Source organism: Spinacia oleracea, chromosome 5 (assembly GCF_020520425.1).
Source record: "Spinacia oleracea cultivar Varoflay chromosome 5, BTI_SOV_V1, whole genome shotgun sequence".
Lineage (NCBI taxonomy): Eukaryota > Viridiplantae > Streptophyta > Magnoliopsida > Caryophyllales > Amaranthaceae > Spinacia > Spinacia oleracea.
The window spans coordinates 116,033,963-116,061,533 of NC_079491.1; the positions used below are offsets into that span (position 1 = coordinate 116,033,963).

Consider the following 27,571-nt stretch of genomic DNA (forward strand, 5'->3'; position numbering starts at 1 on the left):
TAATTGAGATTGAACTTGGATTTTGAAATTGGATTTTGGAAGTTGTATTTTGTACCGAGTTCCGGGAGGGGAACGGTCTCGGGGATTGGATTTTGGACTTTGGATTTTGGAGGTGTTCGTAGCGATTGGGATTTCCGCCTGGAGTTACTCCAATCGCCTAACAAGGATAATGGTATCGTCATCATCCCAAAGGGGAGACACAAATTAGGTGTCTACAGAAGCCCCCGCTTTGACTGAGCGTTCGGTTAGGAAAGCGCAAGTCAAAGTATTTCGAAAGGGACGGAGAATGGTCAAGATATTCTACAATCGAGACCACTCTTTGTACGCCGGTACCTGCATAAAACAGGCGTTAGAAAAAGGATAGAGTCTACCTCGGTGCGGTTGGTGATGACTCTGATTTGTACTTGTATTTTTCCGCCTTCAGTTCAGGACGGAGCTTGACATCGAAAATTTGAATTTTTGAATCTTGAATTTTGAACTTTGACACCCGGAGTTAATCCGTTGGGATGTGCTTTGCTGGGGATAAGAGCTTTTTACTGGCCCTTAAAATTTTGAACTTCGACTGACTTTCCCGGAGCTTGGGTCCGTTAGGAGTTGGGCGCCTGAGTCGTTGTATTTTTTGGACTTTGTATTCTTGAAATATTCATCTGTTTATACTTGGAGATACAGGTGTATACCCGTATTTTTGATGGATGGTTCGATGCGACGTTTGATGCTTGGTGCGGAAGACCGTAGCAGCAAAGGACGTGCAATCAGCACGGGAGACCGCGCGCGCTGCAGTCTTGCGCATGCAGCAGGTCAGCGCACGGCGCTGGGGCGGTGCCTGGCGCGTGGCTGCACTATATAAGTTCCCCTTGCCGTGCCATTTTGAGGCACATTCACTTGAAATTCTTTTGCTCTTTCTCTCAAAGGTTGATTACGCTCTTCCCTTGGTCTTGTTCTTGCCTTGTCCATGTAAGTTTTTCATGTTTTTGCTTATGAAATAACTCTAGGACTGCATGTAGTTTTGATTTTCTCGTACTTTGAAATGATGCTTGTATGCTTAAGCTTTAAATCTTGTAGAAAACTGTTTGATAGCCACTTGAACTTGAACTGTTGGAACTTGTACTTTTGAAAAAAAATTGAACTCGTATCTGCTTCCGCATGGATAGCCTAGGCGTTGATGTAGCAATTTGAATACCTGCTTCTGCGTGGATAGCCTAGGCGTTGGTGTAGGAATTGTATACCTGCTTCGGCGTGGATATCCTAGGCGTTGGTGTAGAACTTATATCTTGAATTTAGAGGTCCACTGGGGAATTTGTTTTGCATCGTTTGACCTTGTGTGGGCCAGTATAGGATAGCCCCCAGTTTAGAATTTTGACTCTTTGTATGCTACTTGATTTAGTATGCCTCGTCACACTCGGAGAAAGCTCGCTGAATCATCTGTGGTTCGAGCTGCTGAGGAAGACGCTTCGGATGATGAAGCGGCTGCAATGAATGCGCCAGGTGGGGGTATGGTTCCCCGAGATGCGCCTGCTTTCCCTGGTGCTGGTTGGACCCCTTCCGACCTGGTGTTTCGGCCGGATTGGCACTTGTCTCAGCGGCCTCGCGCTGGCATGGTGAGTCTTGTACTGTGTTTTAAATTTGTACTTTGTACTTGTATAGGTCTTGAGCTAACTCGTTCACCTGTAGGCCGACGGAAAGTCATTCCGTACTTACTGGTCCTTGGTGGAGGTTCAAATGGCCTTTAAAGCTCTCCGTGCTGATGCAGAGGCTATAGAGATTTGGTCGCAGATGGGCCTGGCCGATTTTTGGCGCACCATGGGAGGTTCCCCGGGGAGAACGGGGATTAAAAACCGTTTGTGGGCTTTGTTAGAGCTGTGGTGGGATACCACCAACACTTTCCACATGGCATGAGGAGAGATCACCGTTACCCCTCTTGAGTTTGCTATGATTACAGGTCTTCCTTTTTCTGAGAGGAATGTGACCTTTGATTCTGAGCTGACATGGCGCTCGGTCGCTGCCAGGGACTTGCTCGGCCCAGTTGTTGATTTGTCAGAGGACGACTCCCACGCTTCTGTGACGGTGCTTGTGGATGCTATATGTGGTGAGGGTGTGTCCGCGGAGCAGATGGTTAGGCTCTTCCTCCTTGTCTTGGTTAGCAGAGTGATTGCCCCGAGTAGGAACAGTCGGGTGCATATTAGCTTCTTGTCCGCTCTGAGGGACTTGAGAGTTGTCTCGAGTTATAACTGGGGTGGTTTGGCATATAGCCACCTCTTGTATGAAATGGGGCGGGCCTCCCGGACTGCACTGGGGAGTGACCCGAGCATGGCTGCTCTGTGGAGCGTGCTGGAGGTATTCGAGACTCCTTGTACTTTGTACTTTGTATTTGTATGCTTGAACTTGACTGATGTTTTGTTTGTTACTTGAAAGATTTGGATCTATGAGCACTTTTCGACTTTGGGGCCGGAGCGTACTAGAGATGCGGCTTACCCGTATGCTGCCTCTTGGATAGGAGCGGTGCGCGTTGGTGCGTCCCTGGCGGCTTCTCGCAGAGCTTGGAGAGTTTTGCCTGCTGATAGGGTAATATTCTTGTACTGCTTTGCTTTCTTGTATTTGTATTTGTACTGTTTCCTGAGTTGTCTGCTTTGTAGGTGGTATGGCGTCCTTTTGCCAATGCAGTTGTACTTGTCTTGGCTACTCGTGCCCATTTCCTGTCTGGGCGGCGGGTTTTGCTTCCAGGGTTGTACCTCCATATGTGGTATCTGGAGGAGCGAGTGTCCCTTCAGCACAATTCGGGGGAGAGGCTTGTCCCCAAGGATCCGCCGGAGTCCATGCTGGCGTTGGATGAAGAGTTGGCCCGGCTTTATGCGGAGGCTAGGGGCGAGGCTGTCTGCCGCTCTTGGAGGGATTTTGTACACAGGAAGGGGAGCTATGATGACTTCTTGATGAGGTTGGCTCCACCAGTACGCTTTGTAATGCCGGTGAGCTTTTGAATCTTGTATTCTTGTATTCTTGGATTCTTGTATTGATTGGATGATTGTATGATTGTATGATTGTATGTAGGAGGAGGTTGATCTTGAGGACATTCCTCATGCTGATAGGATCCTCCGCTATGAGAACTCGGACGGGGAAGAGGTGGTGGAGACCATTCCTTGGGCTTCTCCTCCGCACCGAAAATCATATGATGATGTACCCGAGCATTACGCCCCTGTAAGTACTGTTGCATTTTTGAAGCTGTTTGTAACTTGTGTTTGGAAATTGATCTTGAATTTTGTATGCAGGCGCCTCGGGTGAGAGTGCGTCGCTGGATGCTCTTGCTTGATTCTTGGAAGAGGCCGTGCGCCAAGCTGACCCGGAAGCTTTCTGGACGGAACAGAGAGGTACCTCACATGATCTTGAAACTTGTATACTGGAAATTCCAACTGGGAAATTGATTCTTGAAATTGTATCTTGTATAGGAGCGCCGTCGAGACCGTAGAGACTCTGTTGACAGGGAGCCTCAGGCGGAGACGTCCTTGGGACAGGAGGGACCAAGCTTGGAGCTGGGACAGGGGTCCGGTGCTGGTGCTCATCAGAGGCATTCTGATGCTGAGTGGGGAGCTTCCCCTTTTGTACATGTTGATCCCACCAGGCATTCATTTGGAGGTGCTAGCGGTTCACGGCCCTTTGTTCCTCCTTTCGGCTATTACTTCGGAGGAAGTGGTCCCCAGACTTGGGGTCCTGGTTCATGGGCTTGCTATGCGAAGATGGAGAGGATGCGCCAGGCTCAGATGTTTGGATCGTATCCGTATATGCCGATGCCGCCGCCTTATCAGTATTCCTTTTCTCAGCAGGGAGTTCATCCCTCCACTGGCACACTTCGTATCTCGGAGCAGGATCCTAGTACCCCTGGGACGGAGCTGGATCAGGAGCTGGAGCACCTTAGGAGGCGTAACAGGGATAAGGGGCCTGTGGTTGACATCACCGCTGATGATGACTCAGACTGACCCTGCATGGTAGCGAGTTCCAGCTTGCCTGGGTTGATTTTGTATAGGCTAGATTGTATTGTGTTTGTATGGCTTGAAACTTGAATTTTTTTGTATGGTTTGTATGGTTTTGAACTTGAATTGGTTTGTAAAATTTGAAGATTGGCTTTTGTATGTTTGAATGCTTGAAATTGTATGCGTTGTGTGTGCCTTGAAATTTTGTAGCTATATGCATGCATGACAATTTTGCGAAAAAATTGCCCATTTTTTCGGGTGTATATACCCACTATAAGCCCCCACTTTGACTGAGGTTTTTTGGTTAGGAAAAGCGCAAGTCAAAGAATATTCAACTCTTGCTTATGCACATGCAGACTCGACTTAGGACGCCGGTCTAAGATTAGAATGCTTGAAATTTGAAAGAAAAAATTGATCCGAAATCTGCCCGAAGCGTTGATCCGGACTGCTTGAAATTGCGGGGCTTGCGGCTTTAGAATCTTGAATAATGGAGGTTGTACTCTGTTGTCCGAAACACTAAAGAGTGTGTACTCGGAGTCATAAGAGAGGACGGTGGCCTCGTCCTTTGATGCAGGCTCCCGGCGTCTGGCGCGGGCTTGGTGCCTGGCGCCTGTGAGCTGTCGTGCAAGCCAATTCTTGTATAAATAGGGAGCATTTCGGATCATTTCTTGTATCAATCCTTCCCTGCTATCGTTGCATACTGCTTCCTCACGAAGAGAAAATATGGCTGTGTCTTTTGAAAGTGCCTTGAACTCGTGGCTTGGTTCGCTAGGCAAGTTGGAGAAAAGGGAGCTTGATGGCATGCATCTTGGGGTGCTCGTCTCTTTCCGGTTTGTAAAATTGGATTTGCACTTCATTCTTGCTGCTCTGGAGGCTTGGGACCCGAATCATCATGTCTTCCGCTTTGGAAATAATGAGGTATGTCCCCTCCCTGAGGAATTTAGTGCCATATTGGGGTGGCCCTTGATGCTGGAGCCATGCATGCCTAGTGTTGAAGAACACTTTTTCTCGAGTTTTGAAAGGTATTTGGGCTTGAAGCCCCCACTTTTGAGTGTTGTTGTATATGGCAGAGGGGTGGATTTGTCCCTCTTTGTCACCTACTTTGTTGGGCTTGATGTTCCCAAAGTTTTCCGCTTGAGAGCCTTGAGTTTTTGTATGTTTGCTCGCTTTCTCTTTTCGAAGCAGGGGTTTGGCAATGGCGATGCCTCCCTAATTGAGATTGTAGAGCAGTTTGCTAATGGTCGGGACCCAATGCCGCTTGTGATTGGCGAAACATTGATGGGCCTTGACATGCTGAAGTCGGACCCCTCTTCATTGCTGTCGGGAAGTTCGGTATTACTCCAAGTAAGGATCTGGAGCCTTCTTTGTATTGTTGAACTTGTACTTGTATTTGAATTTTGAATGTTGAATTGTGTTTCTTGTATACTCCCCAAGGTTTGTCTTATGGAGAGGCTCATGTTGGTGGCACCACCGGAGAACATGGCGAGCTACAATAGAAGAGGATTCACCATGCGGCCCATGGTGTATGGCCGGCTTTCATTGGATGAGTGGAGGTGCGCACTCTCTGAGATTGAATCTTGTATAAGGTGGGTAATTCCTTGGTGGGGAATTGCTGCTATGAGGCATGCCCCTGGTTCTACTGCTTTAAGGGTGCCAAGCCTCACAATGCTGGTCTTCTACTCGCCTGCTCGAGTGATGAGACAATATGGCTTGAAACAGGAGATCCCGGACTGCAAGGAAGAGAACCCGAGACCTGTTGTGTTGAATGCAAATCGACTTGACGTTTGGAGGCGGTATTGGGTCTCCAAACCATTCTTGATTATCCAGCTCCCACCTGAGCCAGTTACTCTGTCTGCGGGGTATATTGTATGGATGAGAGGCCTACGCTAGAGGGACATTTCTTTCTCAGGACCAGCTAGAGTCCGAGGTTCTAGAGCTAGACATCCTGCATCAACTGACTATGAGGAAGGTGACGGGAGTGTGGCCTATCCGGTGCTTGACCGTTCGGAATCCAAAGGAGGTTCGTCGTCCTCCCGTCTTGGAAGGCTTGCAAGTTCCTTCTCCCGCCGCTTAGGCAAGGGGAAGATTGATGATTGCTTGTGGGAGGAGCCAGGGGATAGTACTCAAGGTGCCAAGACTCGAGAGCATAGTCGCCCGACCCTAGATCTTTGTAGGCTAAATGTATTTGAAATTGTATTGGAAGGAATTGTGTTAAGAATGTGTTTGGAAGATGTGTTTAGAAAGATGTGTTTGGAAAGTGTGTTTAGGAAGTGAAAAGGCTTTTGAACTTTACTTCACTTGATCCCGACTTTGTATTTGAATTAGCTTTGAAGGCGTTAGGGCCAAATAAGTTATTGTGTTAAATTCCGCTTGAACATGCTTTGCTTTGAATTGGCACATTTGGAATAAAGACAACAACATTTGAGCTTTGAAATTTGATTTGATTTGATTTTTAGGATGCCCTTAATTGAGGAAATTTTGAAATTTTTTGTATTAAAGTGGCCAGGCCTGAAATGAGGTTGCCTACGTGTCCCGTTAGGGAATCAGGCCGGACGTAGTTCTGACTAACTTACAAGACCTTAATTTGGATTCTTGAACTTGAACATGGAACTTAGACATAGAACTTCTTGAGTTGATCGAGGTTGGTAAGAGATCTGAATTTTGTTCCGTCGATGTCTGTTAGTTCAACTGCTCCCCCGGAGAGGATCTTCTTGACGATGTATGGGCCTGCCCAGTTGGGTTTGAATTTTCCCCTTGGGTCCATGATGCTTTTGCGAAGGGCTTTCAGGACAAGCTCGCCTTCCTTACTGTTTCGGGTTCAGACCCTTTTGTTGAAATGTCTGGCCACTCGGCGCTGATAGACTTGTACATGGTGAGCGGCTTGAAGTCGTCGCTCATCGAGCATGACTAGCTCGTCATATCTTGCTTGTACCCATGCACCTTCTGGGATTTTTCTTTCTAGGACTATCCTTAGAGAAGGTATCTCCAGTTCGATAGGTTGTACTGCTTCCATTCCATAGACCAATGAGAACGGAGTTGCACCAGTTGAAGTGCGAATTGAAGTTCGATATCCCCACAATGAGAAATGCAGCTTTTGGGGCCAGTCCTTGTAATTGGTAGTCATTTTCATGATGATGGTCTTGACATTCTTGTTGGCTGCTTCGACTGCCCCATTGGTTTGTGGGCGATAAGGTGAAGAGAGATGATGTTGAATTTTGTATTCGGTGAATAGATCTTCACACTCTCCTTGAAAGTGGGTTCCCTGGTCGCTGATGAACTCGTGGGGAATGCCATATCTGCATATAATGTTTTCTTGTATGAACTTGGCCACTTGCTTGGCACCCAATACTTTGAATGATCTGGCCTCGACCCATTTGGTGAAATAGTCGATGGCGACCAGTATGAACTCATGACCCCCGGTGCCTGTTGGAGTGACTTTGCCGATGACGTCGATACCCCAGGCTGAGAATGGCCACGGTGATGATTGAGAGTATAGTAGTGATGGAGGACTGTGCTTCAGATTCGCACACTTTTGGCATGTGGGACATTTCTTGACAAAGAAGTAGCAATCCCGTTCGAGGGTAGTCCAGTAGTATCGTGCCCTGACGATCTTGAGGGCTAGCATCTTCCCATTCATGTGGGTGCCACAGACTCCTGCATGTATGTTGTCTATGACTCTTTGAGCTTCGTGCTTGTCAACACATCGGAGGTTAGGACCGTTAAGGGACCTTTTGTATAGAATGCCGCCTTCTATGACGAAATTGGCTGATTGTAGTCGTAGAGCCCTTCGATTCTTGCTTGAAAAGTGTGGGGGATACTCCGAAATTTGTAGGTACCTTTGGATGTCTGTAAACCAAGGTTCATCTTTGTCTTGCTCGACGTTGCCAATAGCATGGACATATGCTGCTTCTTGACGTGTTTCAATTGTAAGTGGCATTTCAGCCATGCCGCTTGGAATGCTGATCATTGAGGCCAGCTTTGCCAGGAGGTATGTATAGTGGAGCTCTTCCATTTGTTCAGACAACTGCTCAAGGTAAGACTGGTATGGAGCCAGGCTCTCGCTCCTTACTTTCCATTTGCCAGAAATTTGATTGATGATTAGGGAGGAATCCCCGTACACTCGAAGTTTCTGGACGCCTAGGGCTAAGGCGGCTTCCAGGCCCATGATGCATGCTTCATATTCTGCCGCATTGTTTGTGACGTTGAATTGCAGTTTTGCTGATATAGGAATGTGCGTGCCGTCTGGGGCTACTAGAATTACTCCAACACCATATCCGTTCTGATTGGAGGCACCGTCAAAATGCATTGACCAACTGTCATCACTGGTCATTAAGATTTGCTCGTCGGGTAAGTCGTAATCTTCCTCTTCTGCCTCGACAGGACAGTCGGCTAGGAAATCTGAGACTGCTGAACCCTTGATAGATTTCTGTGGAATGTATTTGAGGTCGGATTCTGCTAGCATGACCAACCATCTGGACAAACGTCCGTTGAGTGCTGGTTTCTCGAATAGATATTTGAGAGGATCGGCTTTGCTGATCACATGTATTGTATGGGAGAGCATGTAGTGCCGTAGTTTCTTTGTGGCCCAAACCAAGGCAATGCTGAGTTTCTCGAGCTGAGTGTATTTGGTCTCGTACTCGATCAGCTTTTTGCTTATGTAGTTTACGGCGTTCTCCTTGCCTTCAATTTCTTGAGCAAGCATAGCCCCCACTGCTGAATCTGTTGTTGTGAGGTAAAGCCTGAGGGGAATCCCTGGCATTGCGGGTTTTAGTACTGGTGGGTTGGAAAGGTAGCTTTTGATTGTTTCGAATGCATGCTGACAATCGTCATCCTACACCATGGGCTCGCTTTTTCGGAGTTTTAGATCATTGTGAGTCTTGAAATGAACCTGCTGATATATTGTAGCCTGCCGACAAAACCCCGAATTTCCTTTTCATTCGTTGGTGGTTGCATCTCGAGAATTGCCTTGATTTTTGAAGGATCAGCCTTTATGCCTCGAGAGCTGATAACATATCCGAGTAACTTGCCTGACGTTACCCCGAATGCGCACTTTTAAGGATTGAGCCTCATGTTGTATTGTCTGAGCCTGTTGAAAAACTTTCGAAGTACTGAGGTATGCTCTGTTAGGTTATGATACATATGACACTTACATAAATCATGCGGAAACAACCATTAACCCAGAAAACATATTATTTACACATAATCATTTAGCATAGTTTAGATGCATACTCTTTGTTGCGTGCCTTCCCTAGCTGCGCCCGAACCGAACAAGAACAAGTCTTTTAGGACTCCAAGTGTCGTCCCTCCGTAGAAAGTCCACAGCACGTCCGGATCCGCCTTAAGATTGACCAACTAGAATCGCCCTTAAGGTACTCAGAAAATTCGGCACTTTTGGGGCAAGATGGGTTTTAATTTTCTCTCAAAAAACTCACTTTTGAATACTTTGAAACTTGTATATAAATTATGACCCCTAGGCCTTTATTTATAGAGTTATGGAAAAGGAATCGTAATCCTAGTAGGATGCGAATTAATTGGAATTAGAATTCTACATGAATTCTACTTAATCAATTTATCCAATAGGAATAGACATTTAATCATACACTGACTCTTGCAGATTCAGGAATCTCGCATGAGCTCAAACTCACACACACACGGCAGCCACAAGGGCTGCCCACGCATGCGAGCAGCAGCCCACGCAGCGCGGCCCACGCATGCGCGGCCTTGTGCGCGCTGGGCTGTGGCGTGCGTGCTTGCTGGGCGATGGCCTGGCTTCGTGCTGGGCCTTCGTCCGGCAGGCCTCGTCCGATGCTAATTCGTACGATACGCTTCCGATTAAATTTCCATTTCCGGAATCTATTTCCGATACGAACAATATTTAATATTTCCGATTCCGGAATTAATTTCCGTTTCGAACAAATATTTAATATTTCCGTTTCCGGAATTATTTTCCGATTCCGGTAATATTTCCGATTCTGACAATATTTCCGTTTCCGGCAATATTTCCGATTCTGGTAATATTTCCATTTCCAACAATATTTTCCGATACGTACCATGTTTCCGTTTCCGGCAACATCTACGACTTGGATAATATTCATATTTCCGATACGGTCCATATTTCCGTTTCCGGCAATATCATCGTTTCCGGAGTATTCATTTCTTGCCTGTGACGATCTTAGCTCCCACTGAAACCAAGATCCGTCGGTTCCGAATATTCATAGATGGAGTATTTAATGCCATTAAATACTTGATCCGTTTACGTACTATTTGTGTGACCCTACGGGTTCAGTCAAGAGTAAGCTGTGGATTAATATCATTAATTCCACTTGAACTGAAGCGGCCTCTAGCTAGGCATTCAGCTCACTTGATCTCACTGAATTATTAACTTGTTAATTAATACTGAACCGCATTTATTAGACTTAACATAGAATGCATACTTGGACCAAGGGCATTATTTCCTTCAGTCTCCCACTTGTCCTTAGGGACAAGTGTGCATTTCCTAATTCCTTTGTCGCTCGATGCTTGCTCTTGAACATAAGGTAAGAGTTGTCATCCTTATTATGTCCAGAGGTGTTCCTCGGTTTCAGAGTTCAACTGATCAAATAAACAGATAATCATAGCCTATGATTCATCCGAGCACGGCCATGCATTTCACAGTTTCTAGCTCTCCGAGTGGCCTTGTACAACTTTTAAGCATCTCATCCCGATTTATGGGAGGACAATCCCAATCTTGCGATCTTGAGATTAGACTTCGTTTGATAGGTGATCACCTGAGCGTTGCCTTTATAGCCTCCTTTTACGGTGCGACGGTTGGTCAACGTCAAAGCAACCAGTTCTCAAACAAGTAATCTCAAATCACTCAGGTATTGAGGATTTAGTGTCTAATAATTTAATGAAATTTACTTATGACAGACTTTCATCTCTTACAGTAAAGTTTCATAGGTCTTGTCCGATACTAGTCTTCCCAAAGTAAGTATCTATGCAAATGATTATGACATTGCCATGTCCACATAGTTCAAGAAACAGAACTACTAGTCATCTTGCATTCTAATCGTCTAACGTTTTCTATGCGTCCAATTTTATAGAAAACTCCGACTAGGGACCATTTTCAACCTTTGACATTCAAGTTCACTTGATAGACATTTCTTAGTCACAGGACTGGTCCTGACAGTCTATCTTGAATATATCGTCAAGTTGAAGGGACTCATCATTTAATAAACCACAAATTAAATGGAAAAATGAATTCCTTTCATTTATTGTGAATGATTAACCAATAATGTTTTACAAAGATTTAAACTCTAAAACTTTAAAACATTAAACAGAGACATCAAAGCCATTCTCCAATATGCTTGATTCCCATAGCTGCAGTGTGCGAGTTGTGCTTCGCTTGCGGCAGAGGTTTAGTTAATGGATCTGATATGTTGTCATCAGTTCCAATTTTGCTTATCTCGACTTCTTTTCTTTCAACGAACTCTCGTAGAAGGTGAAATCTACGAAGTACATGCTTGACTCTCTGGTGGTGTCTAGGCTCTTTTGCCTGTGCAATAGCTCCGTTATTATCACAATACAGGGCTATTGGTCCTTTAATGGAGGGGACTACACCAAGTTCTCCTATGAACTTCCTTAGCCATATAGCTTCCTTTGCTGCTTCATGTGCAGCAATGTACTCCGCTTCAGTTGTAGAATCCGCAATGGTGCTTTGCTTAGCACTTTTCCAGCTTACTGCTCCTCCGTTGAGGCAGAAGACAAACCCAGACTGTGATCTGAAATCATCTTTGTCGGTTTGGAAACTTGCGTCCGTATAGCCTTTAACAATTAATTCATCATCTCCACCATAGACCAGGAAGTCATCTTTGTGCCTTTTCAGGTACTTCAGAATATTCTTGGCAGCAGTCCAATGCGCCTCTCCTGGGTCTGACTGGTATCTGCTCGTAGCACTGAGTGCGTACGCAACATCCGGGCGTGTACATATCATAGCATACATTATTGAACCAATCAATGATGCATATGGAATCCCATTCATTCGTCTACGCTCATCAAGTGTTTTTGGGCACTGAGTCTTGCTTAGAGTCATTCCATGAGACATGGGTAGGTAGCCTCGCTTGGAGTCCGCCATCTTGAACCTATCAAGCACCTTATTGATATAAGTGCTTTGACTAAGTCCAATCATCTTTTTAGATCTATCTCTGTAAATCTTGATGCCCAATATGTACTGTGCTTCTCCTAGATCCTTCATCGAAAAACATTTCCCAAGCCAAATCTTGACAGAGTTCAACATAGGAATGTCATTTCCGATAAGCAATATGTCGTCGACATATAATACTAGGAAAGCAATTTTGCTCCCACTGACCTTCTTGTATACACAAGATTCGTCCGCGTTCTTGATGAAACCAAAGTCACTGACTGCTTCATCAAAACGTATATTCCAGCTCCTGGATGCCTGCTTCAATCCGTAGATTGACTTCTTTAGCTTGCATACCTTTTTAGCATTCTTTGGATCCTCAAAACCTTCAGGCTGTGTCATAAACACAGTTTCTGTTAAAACGCCGTTTAAGAAAGCAGTTTTGACATCCATCTGCCATATTTCGTAATCGTAATATGCAGCGATTGCTAATATTATTCGAATAGACTTTAGCATTGCAACTGGTGAAAAGGTTTCATCGTAATCCACACCGTGGACTTGCCTGTAACCTTTCGCAACCAATCTAGCTTTGAAAACTTCAAGTTTCCCATCCTTGTCCTTTTTCAGTTTGAAAACCCATTTGCTTCCAATGGCTTGGTAGCCATCTGGCAAATCGACCAAATCCCATACTTGGTTTTCAGACATGGAGTCTAATTCAGATTGCATGGCTTCTTGCCACTGCTTGGAGCTAGGGCTCGTCATAGCTTGCTTGTAAGTCGCAGGTTCATCACTTTCAAGTAATAGAACGTCATAGCTCTCGTTCGTCAAAATACCTAAGTACCTTTCCGGTTGAGATCTATATCTTTGCGATCTACGCGGGGTAACATTTCTAGATTGACCATGATTCTCACCAGATTCTTCTAAAGATCTCTGAGTTTCATCCTGAATGTCATCTTGAGCATTCTCTAGAGTTTGTTGTTCGACTCGAATTTCTTCGAGGTCTACTTTTCTCCCACTTGTCATTTTGGAAATGTGATCCTTCTCCAAAAAGACACCATCTCGAGCAACAAACACTTTGTTCTCAGATGTATTGTAGAAGTAATACCCCTTTGTTTCCTTTGGATAGCCCACAAGGATACATTTGTCAGATTTTGGATGAAGTTTGTCTGAAATTAATCGTTTGACGTATACTTCACATCCCCAAATCTTAAGAAAAGACACATTTGGAGGCTTTCCAAACCATAATTCGTATGGAGTCTTTTCGACAGCTTTAGACGGAGCTCTATTTATAGTGAGTGCAGCTGTATTTAGTGCATGTCCCCAAAATTCTAATGGAAGTTCGGCCTGACCCATCATTGACCTGACCATGTCTAGCAAGGTTCTGTTCCTCCGTTCTGACACACCGTTCCATTGTGGTGTTCCAGGAGGAGTCAATTCTGATAGAATTCCACATTCTTTCAGATGGTCATCAAATTCATAGCTCAGATATTCACCGCCTCTATCAGACCGCAGTGCCTTGATCTTCTTGCCTAATTGATTCTCTACTTCACTCTGAAATTCCTTGAATTTGTCAAAGGATTCAGACTTATGCTTCATTAGGTAGACATAACCATACCTACTGAAGTCATCAGTGAAAGTGATAAAGTAGCTGAAACCACCTCTAGCATTTGTACTCATTGGTCCACATACATCTGTATGGATTAAACCCAATAGTTCATTTGCTCTTTCTCCAACTTTAGAGAAAGGTTGCTTTGTCATTTTGCCAAGTAAACATGATTCGCATTTACCATAATCCTCTAAGTCAAATGGTTCTAGAATTCCTTCCCTTTGAAGTCTTTCTAAGCGTTTCAAGTTTATATGGCCTAATCGACAATGCCACAGATAGGTGAGATCTGAATCATCCTTTTTGGCCTTTTTGGTATTTATGTTATATACTTGTTTGTCGTGATCTAATAAATAAAGTCCATTGACTAATCTAGCAGATCCATAAAACATCTCTTTAAAATAAAACGAACAACTATTGTCTTTTATTATAAAGGAAAATCCCTTAGCATCTAAGCAGGAAACTGAAATGATGTTTTTAGTAAGACTTGGAACATGGAAACATTCTTCCAGTTCCAAAACTAGCCCGGAGGGCAACGATAAATAGTAAGTTCCTACGGCTAATGCAGCAATCCGTGCTCCATTTCCCACTCGTAGGTCGACTTCTCCCTTGCTTAACTTTCTACTTCTTCTTAGTCCCTGTGGATTGGAACATAAGTGTGAGCCACAACCTGTATCTAATACCCAAGAAGTTGAATTAGCAAGTATACAGTCTATAACGAAAATACCTGAAGATGGAACGACTGTTCCGTTCTTCTGATCTTCCTTTAGCTTCAAGCAATCTCTCTTCCAATGCCCCTTCTTCTTGCAGTAGAAGCATTCGGATTCAGAAGTGGGTTGACTGACCTTCCTCTTTGCAGATTTGGCGCCAGTATGCTTAGTTGGGCTGGCCTTGTTGCCACCTTTCTTAGCATTCCTCTTCTTTCCAGATTTCTTGAACTTGCCCCCACGCACCATAAGCACATCCTGCTTATCACTTTTGAGCGTCTTTTCAGCGGTCTTCAGCATACCGTGAAGCTCAGTGAGCGTTTTGTCCAGACTATTCATACTGTAGTTCAGTTTGAACTGATCATACCCGCTATGAAGAGAATGGAGGATGGTGTCTATAGCCATTTCCTGAGAAAATTGCTGATCCAGCCGACTCATATTCTCAATGAGTCCAATCATTTTGAGAACATGTGGACTTACGGGCTCGCCTCTCTTAAGCTTGGTCTCAAGAATTTGCCTATGAGTCTCGAATCTTTCGACTCGAGCCAGATCTTGGAACATGTTCTTCAACTCACTGATGATTGTGAAAGCATCTGAGTTGATGAACGTTTTCTGCAGATCCGCACTCATGGTGGCGAGCATTAGACATTTCACATCCTTGTTGGCATCAATCCAACGATTGAGGGCTGCCTGAGTGATCCCGTCGCCTGGAGCTTCGGGCATCGCCTCATCTAGGACATACTCCTTTTCTTCCTGCATAAGAACTATTTGCAAGTTCCTTTGCCAGTCAAGGAAGTTTTTCCCGTTCAACTTCTCCTTTTCGAGAATTGATCGAATGTTGAATGAATTGTTGTTTGCCATATTAAAAACTACAATTGAAAAGAATAAACAAATAAATAACCATTCACAGTTTCTCTTAATAAACTTAAATTCTAGCATTCATGCATAATTCAATGTTTATTAAGCATTTTATTCAAGTTATGTGTTCCGGCAGGTGTGAATAAAATGATTCCAAGATCCTAAAATCATTGAAGAACTAAGCACAGTTTGTCGACTTAATCCTAGAACATCTTAGGTAAGCAAAAGCCTTTTGCTAATAGTCTAGAAACTATTCTTGGTTGATAGGTACGTCTAAGAACTTATTAGGTAAACCTATCGAATTTGCCACGACATAAAAGGACTCCTTACTTATATCGTTGAGTTTCACCAAAACTAACATGTACTCACAATTATTTGTGTACCTTGCCCCTTTAGGACCAATAAGTAACACCTCGCTGAGCGAAAACTATTACTAGATTGATGTAAAGGATATCCAAGCAAGTGTATATTTTGGCATGGCACCTTTTAACTCAATTTTTAAGTTTGGAACTTAAGGCTCTTACTATGTTGGTTAGATTTTAAGTGAACTAAAATCCTTAATCATGCAACATAATCAAGCTTTTGATCTCATGCATTTTAAGACATATTTAAAGCAATAAATAACTTAAAACATGCATAAGATATTTGTGATCTAGTATGGCCCGACTTCATCTTGAAGCTTTGATTTCAAAGTCCGTCTTGAAAATCTCCGTGGGAGGCACCATTTTCTTCAAATAGGATAAGTTATAACTAATTACAACTATTTGATGGTACGCAGACCATATTTGAATTGAAAAATAACTTTGGTGCTTTAGACCAATTACATTCAAATTAATGGTACGCAGACCATATTTTCTATCCTATTTGGGCCATACTAGTCACTTCATAACCTGCAAAACAGTACATATACAATATATACCATTCACCCATTCATTATCATGAATGGCCCACATAGCTGGTTAGTTAAAACACATTATGCATCACGTAAACATTTGCAGCAATTAATCAAGGTCACCAATAATCTACCAATTATTCAGTCCTTATTAATTCTAATCGAGTTGTTTTAACCTTAAGGATTTGTAGACCTAATCAAGAGTTTATGACTAAAAGCACTCCCACTCAAACCAATAAATTCATATGCTTTACTAATTTTAAACATAAAATTGTATTTCTAGTCTAACCGGAAACATACAAATTTAATTAAAATTTAAAGCTCATATAAATTTATAATTGAATCCAAAAATTTAATTTTAATTTCAGTCACATTTAAATTAATTTATGATTTTAATTTTAGTAAAATAATTAGAATAAATGCCATTTATTATAATTATAATATTCAAAATTAAAATCCAAGAAATTAATTCAAATTATTAATTTTAAAATCAATTAAAATTACGTGAACTGAAATTTTCAAATTAAACATTCAAAAACGATCTAATCGAAACGCAAACATCCTATGCGTTGCACGCCCATGGGCTGTACGCACACAGCCATTGCTGGCCATGTGCGCGCAGCCCATGCGCTCGTTGCATAGCTGCTGCTGTCCCATACGCAAGCCTCCGCACAGCGCCCACCGCACGCGAGCTATCGCTCGCAGCGCGCGCGCGTTACCGCGCTCGCTGGTGCGCGAGATCGCTCGCTGGTGCGCGCGAGCCATCGCTCGCTGGGGCGCTGCATCGCTCGCTGGTGCGCGCGAGCCATCGCTCGCTGGCGCGCGAGATCGCTCGCTGCGCGCGCGCGAGCCATCGCTCGCTGGTGCGCGACATCGCTCGCTGGGCGGGCGACGTCGCGCGCTGTGCGCGCGAGTGATGCTGTGCGCAGCGCTCGTGGCACGCGAGCTTGCGCTCGCTGCGCACGAGGTTGCGCGCTGTTGTGCGAGGCAGCGCGCGCTGTGGCGCAGCTCGCTTGCTGCCCACACGCGACTGCCTTGGCTCGCCCCTCGCCCATGCCCATCCGTTCATTGCTCGTGGCACACGACACAAGGCAAGGCTGCTGCCTTGCGCTCGTGCACTACGCCCTTGCTCATTGCATCTGTGGAATGTATTTGAGGTCGGATTCTGCTAGCATGACCAACCATCTGGACAAACGTCCGTTGAGTGCTGGTTTCTCGAATAGATATTTGAGAGGATCGGCTTTGCTGATCACATGTATTGTATGGGAGAGCATGTAGTGCCGTAGTTTCTTTGTGGCCCAAACCAAGGCAATGCTGAGTTTCTCGAGCTGAGTGTATTTGGTCTCGTACTCGATCAGCTTTTTGCTTATGTAGTTTACGGCGTTCTCCTTGCCTTCAATTTCTTGAGCAAGCATAGCCCCCACTGCTGAATCTGTTGTTGTGAGGTAAAGCCTGAGGGGAATCCCTGGCATTGCGGGTTTTAGTACTGGTGGGTTGGAAAGGTAGCTTTTGATTGTTTCGAATGCATGCTGACAATCGTCATCCTACACCATGGGCTCGCTTTTTCGGAGTTTTAGATCATTGTGAGTCTTGAAATGAACCTGCTGATATATTGTAGCCTGCCGACAAAACCCCGAATTTCCTTTTCATTCGTTGGTGGTTGCATCTCGAGAATTGCCTTGATTTTTGAAGGATCAGCCTTTATGCCTCGAGAGCTGATAACATATCCGAGTAACTTGCCTGACGTTACCCCGAATGCGCACTTTTAAGGATTGAGCCTCATGTTGTATTGTCTGAGCCTGTTGAAAAACTTTCGAAGTACTGAGGTATGCTCTGTTAGGTTATGATACATATGACACTTACATAAATCATGCGGAAACAACCATTAACCCAGAAAACATATTATTTACACATAATCATTTAGCATAGTTTAGATGCATACTCTTTGTTGCGTGCCTTCCCTAGCTGCGCCCGAACCGAACAAGAACAAGTCTTTTAGGACTCCAAGTGTCGTCCCTCCGTAGAAAGTCCACAGCACGTCCGGATCCGCCTTAAGATTGACCAACTAGAATCGCCCTTAAGGTACTCAGAAAATTCGGCACTTTTGGGGCAAGATGGGTTTTAATTTTCTCTCAAAAAACTCACTTTTGAATACTTTGAAACTTGTATATAAATTATGACCCCTAGGCCTTTATTTATAGAGTTATGGAAAAGGAATCGTAATCCTAGTAGGATGCGAATTAATTGGAATTAGAATTCTACATGAATTCTACTTAATCAATTTATCCAATAGGAATAGACATTTAATCATACACTGACTCTTGCAGATTCAGGAATCTCGCATGAGCTCAAACTCACACACACACGGCAGCCACAAGGGCTGCCCACGCATGCGAGCAGCAGCCCACGCAGCGCGGCCCACGCATGCGCGGCCTTGTGCGCGCTGGGCTGTGGCGTGCGTGCTTGCTGGGCGATGGCCTGGCTTCGTGCTGGGCCTTCGTCCGGCAGGCCTCGTCCGATGCTAATTCGTACGATACGCTTCCGATTAAATTTCCATTTCCGGAATCTATTTCCGATACGAACAATATTTAATATTTCCGATTCCGGAATTAATTTCCGTTTCGAACAAATATTTAATATTTCCGTTTCCGGAATTATTTTCCGATTCCGGTAATATTTCCGATTCTGACAATATTTCCGTTTCCGGCAATATTTCCGATTCTGGTAATATTTCCATTTCCAACAATATTTTCCGATACGTACCATGTTTCCGTTTCCGGCAACATCTACGACTTGGATAATATTCATATTTCCGATACGATCCATATTTCCGTTTCCGGCAATATCATCGTTTCCGGAGTATTCATTTCTTGCCTGTGACGATCTTAGCTCCCACTGAAACCAAGATCCGTCGGTTCCGAATATTCATAGATGGAGTATTTAATGCCATTAAATACTTGATCCGTTTACGTACTATTTGTGTGACCCTACGGGTTCAGTCAAGAGTAAGCTGTGGATTAATATCATTAATTCCACTTGAACTGAAGCGGCCTCTAGCTAGGCATTCAGCTCACTTGATCTCACTGAATTATTAACTTGTTAATTAATACTGAACCGCATTTATTAGACTTAACATAGAATGCATACTTGGACCAAGGGCATTATTTCCTTCATGCTCGTGCCGTTCTTTGGATTTGACAATCATGTCGTCGACATATACCTCAATTTCCCAGTGAATCATATCGCTCATGATAGCTATTGCTGTTCTTTGATACGTTGCTCCTGCGTTCTTTAGTCCGAACGGCATAACTGTATAGCAATATGTGCCCCACTGAGTGATGAAGGTTGTTTTCTCCATGTCTTCCTCTGCCATGGGAATCTGATTGTAGCCTGCGTACCCGTCCATAAAAGAGAGTAAGGCATGATTTGCGGTGTTGTCGACCAGGATGTCGATGTGAGGCAATGGAAAATCGTCTTTAGGGCTGGCCCTGTTAAGATCCCTGTAGTCGACACACATTCGTACTTTGCCGTCTTTCTTTGGAACTAGGACGACATTTGAGATCCATTCTGGATAATTTTCTTCTCGAATAAACCCGGCCTCAAACTGCTTGGAGACCTCTTCTTGAATTTTGAGGGAAACATCCGGTTTCATGTGACGGAGCTTCTGCTTGATGGGCTTTGACCCTGGAATAAGGGGAATTGTATGTTGACCGAGGCTTGGATCAACCCCTGGCATATCATGATAGGACCATGCGAAGACGTCTACATACTCTGAAAGTAGCTTGATAAGATCGTCCCGCTCTGATGGAGAAAGAGTTAAACCAATCTGAACTAGTTTTGAATCACTGTTGTTAGAAAGGTTGATTTTTTCTGTTTCCTTAATTATGGGCGTCCTGTTTTCATGATTTTTGATAGCTTTTAGAAATTCAAAGTCAGTTTCTTGTGAAGCAAAGTTGTGTGGATTAGGATTTGATTTTGAATTAGGACTCGAAGAGTAAGTAGAAATTGAAGTGTTATTGAAATCAGCAATCATTACATCGACTTTTTTGACTTGTAGCTCGGCCTTTAGAGGCACTTGATTGATGCAAGACTCTAGTTCTAGACACTTAGACTCATTGCTAGACTCGAAAATTGAAAGACAGACTCTGGACCTGGACAAAGATACTAATAGAAAGGATAGTTCTTAGGGTATTCCCAGACATCTGCATTGTAATCGTCATAATCCTCAAAGATGGGATTGCATGCACAGATTTTCAGGGCTCGATCCCAGACTTGGTTCCATGTGCTGTAAGGAAATGCGGCGAAGCTGCCCTTGCATGAAGTGTTGAGCCCTAAGAGAAACATTCTCACCATTTTGCCCTCTGGTAGCTCAGGCTGAATTGTACGAGCGGAGATTGCCCATCGGTGGTAGTATTCTTGAATGCACTCATCCTTTTCCTGGGGTACAGCCGGCTTTTGCTTGATGAGAGTGTCTTGGAAGCTTGAACCTTTGAGGGTGAGGCAGGCAGGGCCATCTAGCATTTCCTCGAACCAAGGTTCTCCGAATAGTAGGTCGAAGTTAGTAGGCACATCGATTACCAGGAACTCAGCATTGTCGTAATAGGTGTCAAAGGAGAAAACCAGCTCAAGGACTCCCAAGACTTTGTATGTGACACCCTAGAGTTTGACAGTTTGTTGGGCACTCAGCATGAGATCGTACTCGGAGAATCCTAAAGCCTTCACGGTGGCGAGTGGACATATGTTCTCTTGAATGTCGGTGGTTACCCTAGGCTCGGGGATCACCCAATTTTGAGCACTTGGAAGTAGATGGCAAAAGCTTGGAACCATAAGCTCGTAACCTGGCTTGCATATTGTGGAGATCAGATTGCATGGAAACTCCTCTTCTTCATCTTCGCAGTCATAGGAGATGGCTTGTACATAGGGGGTTTGCTTAGCCCCGGGTGGTAAGGGTAAAGTCTTGTTGTCGACCATGTTCTGGATCAGGTGTTTGAGCTTGTAGCAGTCCTCGATGTCATGACCCTTCCCTTGATGGTATTTGCAATGAGCTTTCGGATCCCAACTCTTGGATCTTTTGTCAACTGGAGGATCGGGTGTTGGACCGATGGGTGCTATAACTTGTTTTTCGACCAGCCGATCAAATGCCTCACTTTAAGACATCCCGAGGTTTGTGAAGACTCTTTGGGGCCTGCCTTGATAGTTGCGCTGGTTAGCATTGCTTTTGAAGTTGTTCGTTATGGGACCTTGAGGACCCTCTAGGGCGTTAACTTCATGAACTTTGTGTGTTGTCTCAAGTCTCTTCCCCTTCCATTTTTCAGTTTGCGGAGCTGGGGCTGCGGGTGCTTTCATTAGGTCATCCTCTATGTCGACCCCGATGTCGTAGGTTCTCTTGAAACTTTCCAGACCTAGGTACTTCATGTGAGAATTGTACTTTGGAAGAAGACCGGCGATGAAAATCTTGACTAACTCTCTCTCAGAGGGTCGGGTTACCATTTGGGATGCCATTTCCCTCCACCGGTTGAGGTAATTAGTAAAGCCTTCCTGAGGCCCTTGCCTGAGAACTTCTAGTTCCCTTAGAGTAGTTTGCAGCTGAATGTTCGGCTGATATTGCTCCATGAATGCTCGAGCAACCGCTTCCCAGGTATTCGTTTGATGTTCCTTGAGTGAATAGTATCACTTCTGGCAGACAGGTTCCAGAGACATAGGGAATACCACTGGGTATAGCTCGAGTTCGACCCCCTTGATGGCCATTGTAGCTCTGAAGTTCTTAAGATAGTACTTGGGATTGTCAGTTGATTTGAACTTTGGAACGTCATTGGCGGAGAATTTGTCTGGCAGATTAGCCTTCCCCTTGAGGTTTTCCTCCATTGAGGTGTCAAAGTAGTTCTCTTGATTGGTAACCTTACTGACAAGACTCTCGATCTTCTTGGTTAAGTCATCAGTGGGCTCACCCTGTTCCACGACACCCAATCGGTTGCTTATGCTCTCCACATTGGCACTGAGGCTGGCGAAAGCCGCTAGGAGCTGAGCGAGTTGATCAGAGGCAGACATTTGGTTTGTTCCTTGAATGGGGCTGGGAGTCTGATTTGTAGGAGATGATCTGGCTGCTTGCTCGACACCGGCTATGCGGGAGGCTAGGGCTGCTGGAGTTCTTTTCAACCTCTCCCCTCTTCGGCGAACCCACAGGATCTTCGGACTCCTAGTTAGGACACACCAGACAATTTTAGAACTTGGACTTCCCGACACATGATATGATATGCATGCAATGAATGAGACCTAGACTTGACTCTATGTGTCACTCCGAAGATTCGGGATTTTGATTTTGTACTTGTATTCGGGATTTGCAACCCGTTGGAAATGTTTGAGAGGAGCGTTCATTCTTTTGTGAAAGTTGGCTCTTGTACTAGAACTTGAAATGTCGAAAAAGAGTATTTCGATCTATTGGAAATTGGACTTATTTGAAGGGGATTTCAACCCGCTCTAGGATTTGGAAATTGGACTTGTACTAGGAAATTGAATTTTCAAGGGAATTTCGACCCATTGGACTTGGAATATTTGAAGGGAATTTCAACCCGATTGAAAGGGATTGATTTTGTATTATTTAGAGGGAATTTCAACCCGTCAATATTTTAGGGGAGTTTCAACCCATTGGACTTGGAATATTTGAAGGGAATTTCAACCCAATTGAAAGGGATTGATTTTGTATTATTTAAAGGGAATTTCAACCCGTCAATATTTTAGGGGAGTTTCAACCCATTGGAATTGGAGTATTTGAAGGGAATTTCAACCCATTGGAATTTGTATTATTTCAGGGGATTTTCAACCCGATGGAAGTATTTTGACTTTTGTATTGGGAAGGCGAGGATTTTTTTGTAACTTGAAGATGAGCTTGAAGTTTGAATTTAATTTGAAGTTTGAATTTTGAAATGGGAGAGACGCACTTTGTATGTAGAACACGAGGCTTTGTATTTTGAAAACTCCGGCATTATGCCGCCGTGGAGTTGAGGGATTGAATTTGGAAATTTGAAAGTCCGGCCTTATGTCGCCGTGGACTTGGAATTTTGAAGTATAGGACTTGAGGTTCGAAAGGTTGAACATAGAACTTGAGGTTTGAGTTGAAAATTCGGCATTGTGCCGGCAATGAGTTTGGATATTTGAACTTGAGGTTTTGAGATTGGAGTTAGCAACTTGAGTTTGAGGCTTGAAGACTTGAATGTTTGAAATAGGGAATCCGGCATGACGCCGTTGGTTTTGAGTTTTGACCTTGAAACTTGACTAGGAAATCCGGCATTATGACGCCGCTGGATTTGGAAATGGAAATGGAAGTTTTGACTAGAAAATCCGACATTATGGCGCCGTTGGATTGAGTCTTGACTCGAAACTCGAAATTTGAACTAGAAAATCCGGCATTATGGCTCCGTTGGATTTGGACTTGAAAATTGAGGTTTTGGACTAGAAAATTTGGATTGAACTTGAAACTCGGAATTTGGACTAGAAAATCCGGCATTATGACGCCGTTGGATTTGGACTTGACTTGGAAACTTGAGGTTTTGAAAATAGAAAATCCGGCATTATGACGCCGTTGGATTGCATTTTGAACTCGGAACTTGGAATTTTGACTCGAAAATCCGGCATTATGACACCGTTGGATTGAATTTTGATTTTGTAGCTTGGAATTTGGACTTGAAAATCTGGCATTATGACGCCGTTGGATTGATTTTGAATTTGTAGCTTGGAATTTGGACTCGAAAATCCGGCATTATGACGCCGTTGGATTGATTTTGAATTTGTAGCTTGGAATTTGGACTCGAAAATCCGGCATAATGACGTCGTTGGATTGAACTTGAATTTGGCATTTGTGCGTGAGGCGTGTTTAAGGGTTTTGAATCAAATGGAGTGACACTCCTAAAGACCCTAAAATCGGCGATTTAGATGCATGAGGCTTGAATGATGCTCCTAGGGGTTTGGTTTCCTAGTTGGAGGCTAATTGGTTTTGGCAAGCTAGAACTCGAGGTTAGCCATTCACGCGTGCAAAGACTCCCACACAATGCACAAGTAGCACGTTGTCACACTAATCATGAATATGAATGCGACATGCAAAGTTCTCAACCTAAGGTCGGTCATTTAGAGAACCGTTGAATTGTTTTTGCACCTCGAAGGAGTCGCCACCAAACTTTATTTTAGGTCCCGTTTGGGAAGACCGCAAAATGACTCTATTTTTGGATAAGGCCTTGAATCCTTGAAACGGATGGGTGAGATCCGGGCTCGGGAACGAAAATGCTTATTCGGCGAGCTTTAGAAATATTCAAGTACGTTGGCACAACATTGTTTCGAAAATAAACCCTAAGATTAGACTATGTGGGTTTGAAATTTAGAGCAAAATAGAATTTCTAATCGTACGGTGGTCACTTTGCTTTAAAGATTGATTTAAGGAACCTAAGGCCGGTTTGTCCAAAAATATCTTCGTTAAGCGTGATGTAACCTTTGTATTTTATTGTATTTAGCATGTTGGTGATGAAAGCGATAAAGCACATAAAGCAACATCACAATACTAAATAAAGTGCGGAATTAGTAAATACAAGACCCCCTAGAAAAGGACTAGGGGGTAGGTCCACATTGCCTAGAAATGGACTAGGCAAGTAAAGGTGCGGAATTGAAAGTGCGAAATTGAAATTGCGGTATTGAAAGTGCGATATTGAAAGTGCGATATTGAAAGTGCGATATTGAAATTGCGATATTGAAAGGTGCATAATTGAAATTTGGACTTGGGCACATGAGATTCGAACGCCAAGCGGCTCCTTAAAAATAAGTGCGCCCGACACGAATTCAAAGCCAAAAATCTCAACTTGGGAGAGGTTGCTCAACCCAAATGTCCTAGATTTTGCATATTGAACTTGAAATTGAAAGCTTGAATATTGAAAGGTTTGAACTTGAAAAGATTGAAACTTGAACTTGAAATGATTGAAATTTGAACTTGAAATGATCCTAGTTTAGAGAGGTAGTTATGAACAACCCTAAACATGGTGGGATCTTTGAAATTTGAAAACTTGAACTTGTATATTGAAAAATGGAGTCTTGAATCTCAAAAGACTAAACCTTTAAATGCTAAAAGGTGTCATCTTTGATTACTCCACACTTGAAGGTGATTCTAGTTCAAAGGGATGAATGTAAACAACTTTGAACATCCTTGAATCTTGAAAGTTTGTATTTTGTATTTTGAAAAAGTTTGTATTTTTGAAAAAGCATGTATGATTGTTGCAAGTGGTGTTTTTTATGGCAAAAAACACCAACTTGCTAATCATTTGAAATCAAAATAGCATGATTGATTGAAATGGGATTCGGATTTACCTAGTTAGGCTTAGGCACGAGCTCCCAATTGCTTTTTGAATTTTGGAACTTTGTATGTGTTTTTGAAGAGTTTTGAAGTTTGTATTGTGAGGAGTAATGTCGAAATTACGACGTTGTATGTGTTGTGCTCCCCTTTTTCGATGGAAATGAGGGGTATTTATAGGAGGGAAATGGTGCAAAACGCCTGCACGCCAGCGCCTGTCGCCAAGCCAGCGCTGGGCGCTGCTGAGGTGGCATGAATGCCGCCAAAAAGGACGGAAAGATGCCGTCCTTGATTTGTCTTGTATGGGTGTACCTTCGTACGAATAGTACGATGTTTGGCATGTAGTGTTTGCTTGGAGGTTAAGGCTTGAATTTGCGTCTAAAAACAAGCCTTTCTCGGGTTTTTGAATTCCGGTTTTACGGGACGGGGCCCGGCATGCTCGGTTTTGTGGGTCGGCGCCCGAATTTGACTTGCCTTATATGATTCTGAGTGGAAAAGGCCTAGTAAGACTAATGGGATGGTCTACTAATTGAGATTTAACTTGGATTTTGAAATTGGATTTTGGAAGTTGTATTTTGTACCGAGTTCCGGGAGGGGAACGATCTCGGGGATTGGATTTTGGACTTTGGATTTTGGAGGTGTTCTTAGAAATTGGGATTTCCGCCTGGAGTTACTCTAATCGCCTAACAAGGATAATGGTATCGTCATCATCCCAAAGGGGAGACACAAATTAGGTGTCTACAGGTGGTTTTGGGGTTTACACCGCGCAGGATTCTTCCGCATATGCTTTTGTTGACTCGCGTCTCCAATCTCATGGTCTCCAGACTAGACTGCTTGGGCATGGTGGTGACTCTGTTTTGGGCCTTGCTTGTGATTTAGCTTTAAATAGCTTTCGGGATTTGTGTCAGTTTGATCCTCTCGATCTCTGCCGTGTGGTACCAGCCCCCCCGTTTATGAAAAAGTTGGCTACAGTTTACTTTGATATGGTAGAGAAGAAGATGATGGGACAGCACAACCCGAGTTCCAGAGAAAAGGCTATACTCATTAGCAACCGAGCGGCGCACTCCCTAGACTTCTTGAGAGCCCTCCCTATTGAGGGGTTAGGGCAGACGATGCACCCAAGACAATTCAGGTGTGTTTTGTGTTATCGCCTTGCGATTCCTATGTTCCCTCATGACTTTTCTTGTCCTTGCTGCTCTTCGAAAATCATAGATCGTTTCGGGGATCACGCAGTGCATTGTGGTAATGATGTTGGCCTGAAATTCCGCCATAACTTGGTTTGAGATGTGTTAGGGGATATTTGTTCGCAGGCTGGGGTTGTTGTGAAGAAGGAGGTGCCTTTGGGATTTCTGTCTGAGGAAGGGAGAGATCTCCGTCCTGCAGACCTTCTCGTCTACTCTTGGGACAAAGGGAAGAATGTATGCTTAGATGTCACAGGTATCTCTCCCTTCACCGGGCCAGGAGTTGATGCTTTTGCTCCTGGGTTGCTGTCGCTAATGCTGTTGCCAGGAAGAAGAAGAAGTATGAAGCGAAATGCATAGGCAACGGATATGGTTTTATCGTTTTTGCTTTCTCCACCTTTGGAGAACTAGGGAGTGATGCCCTCGAGTTCATGTCTAGGGTCTCACGGGTTGCTCAGAGTAACACGGCTGCTGCTAACATTCGTTTTTTTTTTCATCGTTTGTGTTTTGCTTTGAATAAGGGTGTCGGAGCCCAATTAGTGGCTAGGTTCCAATCCAACTTTGTGTAATCGCTTCTTTAATAATAATAATAATAATAATAATAATATAATAATAATAATAATAATAATTTAGGCGATTAGGGCACGATTATGTGTGTTTAGGGTCCCTTCCACGTCGATTTTTCGGGGGGGCTCCGGCGTCGGCGTCGGTGTTCCAGTGTCAGGCGGCGACGGTCAGGTGTCAGGCGGCGACGATCAGTCGGTTTCCAGGCGGTTTTTTGCTGGCGGTTTTCAGGTGTCGACGGGAGTTTGCAGGCTGTCTCAGGTGGTGGTATAGGACGACATCGGTTTCAGGTTCGTGGTTTCAGTTCCCGGCGTTCAGGTTCGTGGATTTTGGTCTCGGCATTCAAGGTCGTGGATT

The 27,571-nt window shown here is 44.0% G+C and overlaps 1 protein-coding gene across 1 annotated transcript in view; it reads left to right on the forward strand.

The window, feature by feature from the left end:
• LOC130461803 (uncharacterized) overlaps positions 1-27,010 on the forward strand; it is a 29,764-nt gene extending 2,754 nt beyond the window's left edge. Inside the window, exon 2 of the mRNA XM_056830022.1 lies at positions 26,780-27,010. Within this exon, the coding sequence (XP_056686000.1) occupies positions 26,780-27,010 (231 nt within the window). The remainder of the gene's footprint in view (positions 1-26,779) is intronic.
• Positions 27,011-27,571: the final 561 nt, after the last annotated feature.